The sequence below is a fragment of the Strongylocentrotus purpuratus genome, unplaced genomic scaffold (assembly GCF_000002235.5).
Source record: "Strongylocentrotus purpuratus isolate Spur 01 unplaced genomic scaffold, Spur_5.0 spur5_scaffold_4, whole genome shotgun sequence".
Lineage (NCBI taxonomy): Eukaryota > Metazoa > Echinodermata > Echinoidea > Camarodonta > Strongylocentrotidae > Strongylocentrotus > Strongylocentrotus purpuratus.
In genome coordinates, this window is record NW_022145610.1 from 3319568 (window position 1) to 3333658 (window position 14091).

Consider the following 14091-nt stretch of genomic DNA (forward strand, 5'->3'; position numbering starts at 1 on the left):
ATGCATCTTATTCAATGTACTTAAAAATGTATAATCATGTAAAATGAAGAAATATTTGTTACTTTATGTATATGATTATGTTTCATTTTGAAAATGCAGAAATAAAAATAAATAAACAAACAAATAAACAAAATAAACATTTTGTTTCCCTCTCTGCACGGTTGATTGTTTTCCACATGTGCATTTTTGCACAATGCAAAATAGGCACCATTTGAGGGGGGCCTGGGAGGCCCCCCTCGACATTTTCGGAGATTGCACTGCAACCGCTTGTAATTTTGAATTGTTGTTTCATGACTTTTTCCCCTCAAGTCTTATGCACATTTTGATACCATTTTCGTCGAAATCTGATATACCTGTAAGGTGTTACATAACAATTAGTGCGCATGTCATCAAAAAGTGATATAATTGCATATATTCATGTACAAGCAGAAATGTGAATACGGTTTAGATGTATTTCTTCCTAAGTGGGGGATATGGATTGATATAAAATTGCTTTTATATGTTTCTCAAAGTAACTTGATGTATTCCAGAACAAAAGAATATATTAGAAATAAAACAATAGATAAAATAAGAAATAAAAAAAACAATAAAATACATAAGATAAAATGATGAATTTTGAATGCGTATTCATAATTTATGCAAATTAACCTATGCGTTTTCAAATATACAAATATACAAATAATGAAACCTCATGAATTTGAGATGAAGGAAACATTTACTCAATAAACTTTCCAAGAATCTTCACAAGTCTACAGACAAATATGTAGAGTTTTCTGTAAAATGCATAAAATTATCTTTTGCATAATTAATTAGGCTATAACGACAACAATTTGCATGTTAGGAAAAAAACCAATTTTACCATCTTGTTTCTTACGGAAATACCTACAAACATGCAAATTTTTGTGTTCATCGGACATCTGACGGCCAAGATCATGGGGGGGGGGGGGGAGGGGGCCGGGAGCCCCCTCCCCCCCCCCCCCCCAGTCAGTGAGGTGCTCAAAATAGCCCAGTACAGCAAGGGTTAAAAGTAATGATATCCATTGGGCATATTACCTTTTACAAAGAAAATGAATCTAGATAAGTCACCACATATGGCAAATTGGAATTACTGGAACAATAAAACTCAATTATAGATTACATGGGGAGCTATATTCATGGGGACTGATTTGACTAATTAAGTTCCAATTGTGAAAGGAAAAACAAATATAACATTTGTAGTTTATACACCTATGTAATTGTTTGTTAATCCAGGAATATGAATGATGAATCTAGGAAAAGTTTTGACAGTTATCAAATCTGAATTTAATTGAGTAATATTCTTATTTGTGTTTTCTTTTCACAGCTATTCAATTTTTAAGGAGGTGATCCCATTTAATTGGACCCATGAGGATTTGACTTATAGCTTAAGCAAACGACCAATTCCTCCAAAACAAAAAAGCAAAACATTTCCCCCAATTAAACAAACATACTTTAATTTTAGATTTTTATATAGTAGTTTTGACCTCATTATGCAGTCGTCCAGGGAATCAATAAAAAGACATTTAGCATTCGGACCTCGATTGAATGCCAACTTATTCTTTGCACCCAGACCCTTTGAGATTCTATTTGACTTTCAATTGTAATTTTTCATGATTTTTGAGTTGAAAAGAGTATAGGAATCACCGGGTCATTTTCCAAACAAAACATGTCTTTTAAAACACATTGAATTATTCACGTGATTGCAATTTATTCAGCATATATTTAATTATGACAGCTACTTGACAGATATATTTCATAAATTAAACTTCGAACATCAACAAATAAGTGCAAACGTATTGCCGAAGACTAATCCTAGGACGGCGTGTGCTGCTCGTGTTGTTTACCCTGCACAGTCTGTATGCATATTGCACTGTACTGTACTGTTGTATGCAACATCTCACAAAACATCGAATTCAAGATGAGTGCTCAATCAGATACCAGTGTTGCGGAACAGGCATCCAAGAGGACTAAACAACAGCCCTTGCATTCTGATACCACAACAGACAATACTACTGCTTCCAACTTCAGGCACATCAAAATCACACATTTTCACCTGGGAATCAAGGTCGATTTTTCGAAGAAAGAGCTGGCTGTGAAGGAAGTGATTGATGTGAAATGCTTGCAGAAATGTGACGCGGGTGAGCATCACAAAACATAATTAAAATGATTGCATCTGTTTGGAATTGCAGAATAATTTGATAAATGAAAGATGCTGTCGAAGTACAGAGTCATGAGAGTCTATAAATCTAAGTAAATAGGTACAATTTTAATTTGTTAATCTGTTAATGTTATAGCTACGAGTACGAGTACGACAAAAGATTTTATTAAAAATATATCTGAAAGATTGAATCTGAAAACTAAGTAGATCTAGAGTCTATCATGATTACGATCCGTGAATTAATATATGAAGATTTGTAGAAAGATTACTTCTTCTTCTGTACATGTCGACAGACTTGTTAGTCCATATAAAGACACGGAAACGAAGCACGTGGTCATGGAATAGAGCAATCTTTTAGGAATTGTAGCGCATGGGACCTAAAGGAATCAATTGATCCTGTGTTGATAACGCTATCAGGTAACTTATTCCAGTCCTTGCACGTACGGGAAATAGGAGAACTTGAAGAAGTCTGTCCTGCAGTACTTCTGTTTCAAATGTTGGCTATTGCTGGTTGAGGAACGACGGGATCTAGTAACAGCAAGAGGTGTTAGGATCTTCGGAATGGCAGATTGCCATGTCCGCTCTGGATCTGTTTCATGAGGGCAAGTCTTGCAACTTCTCGCCGATGTTCCAGTGAGTCCCAATTCAGATCCCTTAACATGTCTGTGACACTAGCACGTTGGTTGTAGTTGTTGCAGAAAAATCTGCAGCACGACGTTGTACCATTTCCAGCTGCTTGATGTACTTGGCTTCATAGGGGTCGTAGACACTAGCTGCATATTCTAAATGAGGTCTTACTAACGCAAGATAAGCAGTGCTCTTGATGGTTCTCGAACAACCTCTAAGATTACGCCTTAACATTCTGAGAACCCTGTTAGCCTTCTTGGTAATGTGAGCATACTGGAAATCCCACTTGTATTTGTGGGTTAGAAAGACTCCAAGGTATTAGTGATGTACAACTGGATCCAGGATTTGGGCATGAAGAGTATATTGGAATCTCAACTTCTTCCTCTTGTTGGTTATATTCATGACAAAACATTTCTTAGCATTAAATTTCATCTGCCACTCGTCGACCCATTTTTTTTTTTACCAATCTGTATGCATGCACACTTAAAGGTAATACAAAGTTTTGGTATGGGGTCATGAATTTGGTTCAAATGAACATATTGGAAGCATAATACGATCCTACAATATTCAGTGATCGTTGTCGCGATCGAAATCGACTCTAAAGTTATGAAATTGTAAGTAATAAACACTTTATGTTGAATAGCTCCCCCTCAAGGTCAAGATATTAATTAAGCTATAAAACAATGTTTATTGACTAAAATTGACTGATTAGCTATTCTCGTTCGGAAATTATATTCCACAACTACATACTCTGAGATTTTCATGGTCGCAGCTACCATTGAACGGCCGTAGGAGCTATTTGAAATTTATCAAAATTTACCGGGAGCACCGGTAAATCTTTATATTCAATTTTTCTCGAAAGCAGAAGTGTTTTAGGGGCTAAAATTTCTGGCGTTTTTAATACATCCACAGGGGCATCCAAATATATTAAAATTGTAAGGAATCACTATCCACCCATTTTTCAAAATTTCCAAAACTTTGTAATACCTTTAAGACCAGGGTTTACTACTCATTGCGAGATGTACATGTACCATATTAACATGCATAGATCTATAACCATAAAGTGTGACTCTCCTACAGGGTAACTCCAGGAAACTCCGACGCCGATGCCGAAGGCGTTGGAGCTTCAGTTGGTGCATCAAAAAACATTCAAACAGCGGGTCGGGCGACATTATCTCAAAATTTAGGGAGTAATTACATGTACAATTACAATTACTAGGTCGAGCAACCTAGTAAGTCAAAATTGGAGTTACTACAGGGGGCCTCCAGTTAACGTTCTAAGTTCTAGGCCGAGGAAGAGAGTGTTTTCCCCTGAACCCGAGAATGCATCTAGAATAGAGGGGAGGGCGCACAGCACTTACCCACAATGCAGCGACAACCATGTTTGCATTTTTGTCTGTTCAGCGCGACACTCTTACCCACACATATACATGTATGTACATGATTGAAGGCCAGACGATGATCCTGTTGCACCACACCACCTCCTTGGAGTAAAACGAGTGTGACTTGATGTGCGCGTTAAATAATAACATAATAACGGTTGAAAATGCTGTTGCACATATAACTCATATAAGCCTTGAATATGTCAGGATTTTGAATGTTAAAGGGACTTTGTAACATTGTTCAGATGAGAGATAGTGGTGCTAAGGTAGTGACTTCAATGCTAGATGTACACTTAAAGATAATCTGAAAATTTGAGCAAAAACGGACCATTATTCATGGTACAAATTGGGAAAAACTGATCCGATCGATTCCTTAATTCTCTCAACTATATTATTACAATTTAATTACATTTTAGGTGAATGGAAATCTCACAAAGCAATAAAATGGCTCTACATTCCATTCCAGACATTTAAGTGTAGACAGATTTTTTTATAGCCTGTTTTTATGTTTTTATTCATGGAAAAACGGTTGGGAAAATTCAAAAATGGTTTGGAGAATTTAGATTCAGAAGTGCCGCACATCGACGCCCGTTCAAAAACCTGTTGAACTTTGTTAAAATCTTCATATTGCGTGAATTAATTTCGGATTTGGGGCATCGTAGTTGAATAATCCATACATAAATGTCCAAACATAATTTTACGTGTTTTGCATCCTGATTCAACAGATTTGTGATATCAACCATCACAATGTTACTAAATACCTTTAACTATACTATAGATGGTGGTAAAGAGTTTCAGTCTGTAAGTGCGTTCAGATTATTCAGAATTAATGAATTTCATTTTCATTTTTCATTTTATCACCAAGCCCTTAAACTTTAAAGGATGCAAGTTCACTCCAAAAATGATTTGCTTTTAATAGATGCAAAAAAGATAAACAGAGCAAAATTGGATAACTATATATGTAATTAGGAAGTTATACCAAAAAAAAGTATGAAATACTATGGAATTTGGAAGATGACTACCGTACACAGATTGTCAATTTGGTTATCAGTTTGTGACATCATTGCTTTCAATATATTTTATCCCATTAATTTCCATTTTTATCCCCCAAAACTTGATTTTCCCCATGCCTTTGCCCTGGTCATACGATTTGTATCATATTGCTTGCTTGACATTCACAAATTCTTTTATGAAATTTGAAGAATTGATATTATTTTCTGAATATTTTTTATTCATAATTATTGATTTTTATATAAATAGTTTATCAAAATTTAAAAATTTCATGATTTGATTGAAAAAAATTACTCTATATTAGTGCATCAACACAAAAACATATTACTATCAATATAACTTGGATGCTGGTATAAGGAAATGAGATTTATAGGGGGAAATTGGAGATTTATATTATCAATATTAAGAAAACAATTAGTGGATACTCGATAGTGAGGAAATGACGGCGCAGACTTGTGTGTGAGTTGCCACTTTTTCTTGTAATTTGTAAAGTTTTTCATGTCATTAAAAATGCATAACTTTCTTAATAGATATCCGATTTTGCTCAAACTTTTTTTTGATTGGTTTGTCTGAGTTTTCTGCTTCTATTAAAAGTTATGTTTGGATTGGACTTATCCTTTAAGGCTACCGGTATCTATTTACCTCTCCCTTTACCCAAGATTATGGAAGAATGCTGTGTTCTCAGCAGTGCAGTCGGGCTCCCAGACCCAGTTCTTTATTTCTCCTACTCACAGTTCGGGGTCTTGGCAAGTTATCTAGCTCTGTCGTTGAGTTCTGTTTAGGTCTTCTACTTATATGAGGAGCAGAACTGCTTCGTGACTGTAATCATAATATTACAGTCAAAAAGCTCCTTTTCATTAGATACAGAGCGCATAGACTGTGTGTGAATGCTACCCCCCCCCCCCCCCGAAAGAAAAAATGGTGTCTAGTCTCAAGTGTTTTTAATTTGTCTTTTGACAGATTTGTATCAATCAGATGAAATTATTTACATTAGGGAAAAGTTGGAAACCAACCATTTTATCTCGCCATTCGAAGGTTGTAACTTGGATTTCAAATTGAGGTCTGTGAAGTCAGGCGCACACTTCATGTACGCAATCTGACTAGGATCCAATTTCAATAGTATTTGCAATGACATTTTATGTGAACAATAACACTTGTAAATTCTTAATGATCTAAGATCTGAATAGTCACATGATAAATAAAATCTAAATTTCAAGGGATTTCAAGCTTCCTTGGACGCAGAAAAGCTAAATCTGCTCAAAATTGAAGTGATTTCAGACCAGAAGTGCAATTGTCTACAATTTGAAGCCAATTTTACCTTTATTCTGACAAGAAAGCTTAAATGCACTAAAGTTCCAGTTGTTAATATTCTTATCATTATTCAGAAACTAAATCAGGAAGGAGATGAACGTTAAAATTTCCATCTATCTAATATAATTACCATTTCTTCCAACAACAAAAATTGATCTCAGGAGGATCGTATAGTTGTGAGCGCTTGGCATGAAAATCAGTGTGTAGGCAAAGATGAAAAGCTTACAGAGTGATAATTATGTGTGTGTGAACTCTATATATTTTGAAATGTCGGAGACAAGAAATCAGCAGGAGTTTCAAAAATTAATTACAACCATGCTGATTGGCAAGGCTATTATTTAAAGGGTGATGGGTCACAGACAAAAACGACATGTGTTTATGATAGTCTCACTTGATTGAAGGTTTTAATTAAAAGGTCAAAGCAATTTACAGGAAACTTGAAACAGGATAACACTTGAAATGTCACTTTCATTAACATCTGTTAGTGATATGAAACAAAGTGTGTAGATCTGACATTTGATTTTGATGAGAGAACAATCTTTAATCAAAGGTATTGACAGAATATAAATTACTTTTTTTATATATTTTTTTTACGTCATCAGACTTTGATTTGTTTTGTTTGTACCCGGTAGTGCCCTTCTTATTTCCCTTCCTCTCTTTCTTTCTTTCTTTCTTTCTTTCTTTCTTTCTATCTCTCTTTTACTTTTTCTGTCTTTCTCTTATAATGTCTTTCTTTCAGTGTTACAGTGTATCTTACATTATAAAAATAAAAACTTTCAATCTAAAATTATCAACCTTTTTATGTAAATGTAATAGCTTTGTGTGTGTTTCCCTTTCTGTACTCATTTATTCATATGTTTATCTACCTTTCTTTCAACCTCTATCCATTCATGTCAATTTGTCCTATCAACCATTCTGTTCGTTTCTTACATTTAAGTGGGAAGGGTTAGAGTTTGGAGAATCAATTTTGTTGCTGTTACCATATCATATGCATTTTATTCGATAAATGTCACTCAATTAATTCAACCATACTTTTAAATCTCTTTTCTGTCTGTCTCACCATACACTTTTCCCTGTAATGTTAAAGAGATTTAAGATGTATTGATGATGCTGTCATTCAAAATTCTTTTTGTGGCTGCAAAACGCAAATATTGATGAATCAAGTGCTCCTTGAAAATACTTGCTAAAGAGTTTAATATCAGGTATTGATCAGTCTTCTCATGACTTCACCTCGACCGGCTATAAAACCTGAGACTCCACCGAAAGCAGAGTCACTCGTTGAATCTTCATCGTATCGTTAGCACTGGTAAGTGTGATTTAGATTGATACCTTTTCTTTTTGCAACTTGATACCATACACCTACCAATACCATTATTGTACCACTGAAAGTCTTTTATAATCTTCATCATTTTAGTAAATTTTATGGTTCATCGATAGTTAGATTTCACTAGTAGTGCAGCTTTTGTTTTGAACCAGTTGGATTGTAAGAATAAACAAAAAAATCTTAACAAGCTTTAGGTGTCGTGGTCGAGTCCCGCTGCGGCACTAATGTCTTTTGGCAAGACATTGATCTACATTTGCCACACTCAACCCAGGTGATGTACATTGTAAATGGGTACATGGCAGGAAATAATTCCTTGAAATGCTTGAGCTCCATAATGGCAGCCTTGCTAAAGCCGGGGTACTGGTAATAATCGGGAGCGCCAGGAGTGTCACCTGTGACAGACATGACATGACGCTATACAAGAACCCACTATTATTCCAAGTTGTGATTTAACGTCTGTTGTTTTATTAAAAATATTGATATTAACTTTTGCCATAAGCAGCTTTATATCAGGTGCCTTTGAGCACAGTTTTACATTGCTATAAGATGTCTGACCTGATGTGCCTGCCCCATTGGTTGAGATACATACACTGTATATCATCATCCAGTGATTTTCTCCACTGTCTGAAATTTTGTTTGAGGAGGGGGGTGGGGGGGGGGGGGAAGGGGTGCAGAACAAGAAAAACAAGCAGTATGCCCCACCCCCTGTATTGAGGTGATGACCATTATTTATTGTTGCTTGCTTGGAATTTGTCAATTGAATTTCAGGAATATTGTGCCCTCTCTTTTTACAAAATCCTGGATCTGCACCCATGTTTCTATTCATTTTAATTTTTAACATTTTTTTTCTAATGTAGAAAACCAATATGCTGCTCATTGGAGTCATCACCATAGCAACTGTTCTGTTGTTCAGCTGTGACACTGCCCTCTCCAAGACGGAACAGGTCAACAAGGATGCGGCCAATGCACTCTACACTTTAACCGAGCGTTGCACCCTCTGTAAGTTAAACATTTACAGTTGTACCTCTTGATTTTAGTTGTAATTTGATAGGAATTTGAATGTATAAGACTTGTATGAGAGGGGCACATATTAGGCAGAGTTTTTATGATTTGTTAAATCGTATATTTAAGGAGAGATAGCAGCATGGCTATGGATGTAAACTTGATAAACTCCCTGTTGCACACGTACACAGATGTACCTAATTAATACTATTCAATAATACTTTAATTTTGGAAACAGAACTTGAAGGAATTAGTATTAAAAGTCAGGTTTTCTCAGCAGCGCTCAAGATTTTGTCATTTTGGACAAAGGGTTTTAGACCGCCTTCTATAATATGATTCAGAAGTGTCCCAAATTGTCTATCTTATGGGTAAAAGATCTTGTTTAATTGATAGATTTAATTGTTAGGAAGAGCTGACTGAAATTACATATCATTAATGTTTATGTAGTGTAATTAAGAGTAGAAGCAAGTATGTGTAATAATTTGAAAACATAGAAATTGTATCATTGTTTTGAATATTGACTGAAAAACAAAAAAGCTTTGTGACATGATATCTTCGCCGGTTCTAAAGGAGGGTTTTATCTCGTGGCAAGAAACTTTTGCCAATTACAAAACTTGAGTGTTGCATCAATTATGATAATTATTTTGCAGCATGAAACTTTTAAGAATCTGACCCTTTCAGGGATTTTGCTAACAGTTCCTGAGAAAGTTTCTGGTTTTAAAATAATTGTGCTCAAATAGTTTAATATTTGTTTTTGTTGAATAATCTTGTTGCAGATAACTGCCCGAATAACTGGCCACCCCGATCTGCCGGGGTTACATCATGCTACATATACTTTCACCAGTCGAAAGAATGGAGCGACGCTGAAAAGAGCTGCCGCGACAATGGCGGGCAACTTGTCAAGTTTGACACCCTGGGTGAGATTACCACCGTTAAGAACTTCCTCCAGTCCTACTACGGCATCAGTTCCATGCCTTGGATGTGGACTGGCCTTAACGACCGCAGCAGTGAGGGGCGCTACCAATGGACTGGCTTCGGGGGAGAGTTGAGCAAAGGGAGCTCCATGTGGAGTGGTGGGCAGCCGGATAACCACTCGCCATGGTGGTCATTTTGGGATGACGAAGACTGCGTGGAGTTCAACGGAAGACAGCTTAATGACCAGGATTGCGATGAAGGCCGTCCATACGTCTGCGAGTTCATACCTTAGACTATTCAACCATGTTAGCCCGTCGTAGTGCACCCACCTAAAGGAGGGTGGCAGCCCAAATAATACAAAAATATAACTTGACCCGAATTAGTTATTCATATTATTAATTATTATTAGCCCTCGTATTTCCAAAAAAATATATAGTAATCTGATGTAAACTCTAGTTTAGAGCTAGGAATATTAATTTTGATTCAAATTTAGTCAGCGATGACATTTATTATGATATCTGTTTTAACAAAAAGATAGAAGTGTATGTACACTATTTGACAATGACATTACAGAATATGAATTTAATTGGATTGTGACCATTTGGCAAGTACTGGTTTATGTATGTATTCTGCCTGCTAAGAATAATCTGTTGGTCGTTACGGAACACCCCAATGTATGATCATATCAACAACCTAACATACAAATTGTACATGGATGTACACCCTGTAGAGGCAGAATATACTGTAAATGCGTTCTGGCAAATCTTTAGCATGGTTTCATCTTTCAAACATACGCAGTAATTTGGAGAAGAAAAAAAATCTGTTAATGAAAATGGTCATACATGTAACCCTACACAGTGTATTAAATGGTCGAATTCAGAAAAAAAAGCCAGGATAATGATTCAGAACCCTACTGAACACGTACATGAATGAGCTTCTCAGTTTTCATTGTGATTGCAATCACATAAAAAGACAAACACCGAGTTAAATTTAACGTAGACATGTAATAAATGCACCCTAAGTTGAAATGAAACCATTTTGATTGTGCCAAGATTGCATTTATTCAACAGTTATAAAAGAAGTGTATGAGAGATTCATGTGTATCTGTTGTATTTCTACATGTACGTTGTATGAGTCTAAAAAAAGGAGAACTTTCAGTTCCCAGATATACTTACATATACAGCAGTGCTGTTATAAATTTTTTAAATCAGATCTTTTTTTGAGGTTTATGTTCTGATGATGATGATGATGAGATGGTGTTGATGATGAATATGATGATGATGATAATTCATTGAATCAATGCATACGGTACATGCATTATGTATGGTATATGGATTATGAGAGTGATAGTGGTTGTGATGATGGTGATGATTATGATGAGGAATGGATGACGAGAGGAATGATGAAGAGAGTTATAATGTTGAAGATGATGGTGGTGATGGCGAGGATGATGATGATGGTGGTGGTGATGGTGATGATGATATGATGATGATTATGATGATATGATGGTGGTGATGGCGAGGATGATGATGATGGTGATGATGATGATGATGATGATGGTGATGATGATGATGATGATGATGATGATGATGATATGATGATGATTATGATGATGATGGTGATGATGATGATATGATGATGATGATGATGATATGATGGTGGTGATGGCGAGGATGATGATGATGGTGATGATGATGATGATGGTGATGATGATGATGATGATGATGATGATGATGGTGATGATGATGATGATGATGATGATGATGATGATGATATGATGATGATTATGATGATGATGGTGATGATAATGAAGACGGTGATGATGATAATGGTGTTTCTCATGTAGACCTGTTTTTCAGGATTGATTCCCTAATGACTAAAAGTTGTTATATATTGTTACCCTTGTTTACGAAACACGTTGCTAGTATTTTCAGGAAAATTATAATTGAGGGTTGGGATTTAATATGGGGTAAGAAGGAGGTAGAGAGACAGAGAGGGGGAGTTGGCATACATGTAGAGATAGGCAGATAGGGAGAGAGAAGGAAGAGATAGAGAGAGATAGGTTGAGAGAGGGAGAGAGAGAGATAGAGATAAAGAGGGAGAAAGCGGTGCTGAGATGAATATAATTTCATAGTACTAATATTTGATGGAATTTAGATGTTTTCAACCAAATGGATAGCTATCTTTATTATTTAAACACCTTTCCTCTCTTCCTATATATCTTTCAGTCATTCTAGACAGCCACGAGAGTATCCAGATATCAAGCATCGTTGACAAGTCCCCGCCTGAAGCTGACCTTCAGTACGAGGTGAAGCCTTTCACCGGCTATGGATCTGCACTGCATATCAGCCGACCTTGCAGCGAGGTCGGGGAGGAGTTCAAGATCGAGATCACGTACACGGTGGGGAAAGCCCCCGGACTATGTTGGCTGGACCCTAGTCAGACTGCAGGTACAATCTTATACTGTTAATTTGATGATGATCAGATATTTGCTACTGGCTTTATATTTGTCAATTTTTGTATGAAATTTTGAATTTTCCCAAATTCTGTATTTGTTCAAATTATTTATCAAAAAATACTTTCAGCCTCTAGGCTACATGTTTTGTTGATTTAAGTAAATCAATTCAATTCAATTAACAGATGTAGGACTATAGGGTTAGTTTTTGGATCATGCTTAAGTTTAGGATTAGGGTTAGGTACAGCGTTGGGTCCAGGGTTGCAGTTACACATACAGTATTTAGGATACAGTAAGATTTTGACAAGTGTAATAAATACATCATGGAGCAATTTTTCTCAGAGCATGTGTCAAAATATGTTACCTGCCGCATCAAATCTGTAGCGAGTAACTAGACTAAATTTTCAACAATATATTTACCGGTAGATGTACTATAAGTCCTCAGGTTTATTTCTTTAAAAGAAATTCTCAAACACGCTACTCAAAATATGGGCTGACTCCATGACTAGTCTCTTTCCATATATTACTTTTGCAATGCATGTAGATGTACATGTACATATAAAATAGTATTGTTACCTACCAAATTGCAAAACTGTACAAATTTTAAATATTGGAACATCTCCAGGATAGAGTTAAATTCCTGGTTCTAAGCTTCAGTTTAAAAAAAAAAAATCTGATGATTTTCTTCCATCTTTAGGCAGTTTTTTGTCTTTCATGAGTTTTATTTGGGGCTTCTTGTTTGATCATGTTTTGGTTGTATCTTGTTATATATGCTGTTCATATTATATTACAGAGCCTTTTTGTAAAATCCTGGTAAAAGAAGACTAACTGAATATATAAATATATAAATCATATGCATTTTTATCTTGTCTGCAGGGAAGTCCAAGCCATATCTGTACACACAAGGACAGGCCGTTTTGAACAGATCTTTCTTCCCCTGTCTTGACACCCCAGCTGTCAAGTCGACATACTCCGCTACTGTTCATGTAAGAATTGAAACACTTCAATACAATAAATTACATTTCAATACAATAAATTATATTACAATACAATGAAAGCAATAACATAAAAAAATCCAATGTAAGCAAATATTTTTTTCTTGAGGTAAGGGGGGGGGGGGGATACATTTCAACTTACAAGACTTGTATTAATTAAGTGGGCATTTTTCATGTATCATACCCATTTACATTAAGGTCAAGAGTGGCAAAGTAGATTAATGTCTTGCTTCAGGATTTTAGTGCTAGGATGAGATTTGAACCCTAGGCCTTGCAATTGAAAGGCAAGTGAATAAATCACAATACCATTACAACTCTAAGGCTTCGTTCAGATAAAATGAAAAACCATGGTGGTTTATCATGACATAAAGTGTAATACGCCTTGCATTTCTTTATCATATAACACACAGCTCAGAGAATACGCTCGGGAACCCTTGTTGCGCGTATAGATGCCATTAATTTACAAATAATGAGCTGCATTGGGAGTTTTTTGGGCAGCGGTATACCACGTCATATCTGAACGAACCTTTAGTGACAATTATTTTTCTCTTTGACCCTTGACCTAAACTCTATTTGACCTTTAACCTCAGGTTCCATCTGGATTTGCTGCTGTGATGAGTGCAGACCAATGGGGGAAGGATGTCAGTCCGGATATCTTCACCTTCCGTATGAACCAACGAATCCCTAGCTACCTGGTGGCCTTAGCAGTCGGTGATATCGCCTCGGCCCAGATCGGCCCCAGGAGCAACGTGTGGACAGAGCCATGTCTTCTGGTAAGATTTTAAAGACGATTTCTTTCGGGGAGGGGGGGGGGGGGGGTTGGAGGGTAGGATAATATTTTACTTGTAAAGGTGAAGGTGATTACTGGACAATGGTCATGCAATAGATTGGTT

General features: G+C 36.1%; 2 protein-coding genes across 2 annotated transcripts in view; both read left to right on the forward strand.

Annotated features, from left to right (window-relative positions):
- The first annotated feature begins 1866 nt into the window (after positions 1 to 1866).
- LOC588993 (aminopeptidase B) overlaps positions 1867 to 14091 on the forward strand; it is a 28345-nt gene continuing 16120 nt past the window's right edge. Inside the window, exons 1-4 of the mRNA XM_030997526.1 lie at positions 1867 to 2156; positions 11977 to 12198; positions 13080 to 13189; positions 13789 to 13971. Coding sequence (XP_030853386.1) covers positions 1877 to 2156; positions 11977 to 12198; positions 13080 to 13189; positions 13789 to 13971 — 795 coding nt within the window. The 5' untranslated portion in view covers positions 1867 to 1876. The remainder of the gene's footprint in view (positions 2157 to 11976; positions 12199 to 13079; positions 13190 to 13788; positions 13972 to 14091) is intronic.
- On the forward strand, positions 7691 to 10781 carry LOC589011 (C-type lectin domain family 4 member M). Its single transcript, XM_030997528.1, has 3 exons — positions 7691 to 7813; positions 8689 to 8830; positions 9610 to 10781. The coding sequence occupies exons 2-3, from the start codon at positions 8698 to 8700 to the stop codon at positions 10038 to 10040; spliced, it is 564 nt and encodes a 187-aa protein (XP_030853388.1). The 5' UTR covers positions 7691 to 7813; positions 8689 to 8697; the 3' UTR covers positions 10041 to 10781.

Bases quoted from the DNA above. Each gene is read 5' to 3' on its own strand.
- LOC589011 (XM_030997528.1), top strand. From the start codon at position 8,698: ATGCTGCTCATTGGAGTCATCACCATAGCAACTGTTCTGTTGTTCAGC. The intron at 8,831-9,609 runs GTAAGTTAAACA...ATCTTGTTGCAG, and splicing joins AACCGAGCGTTGCACCCTCT to ATAACTGCCCGAATAACTGG.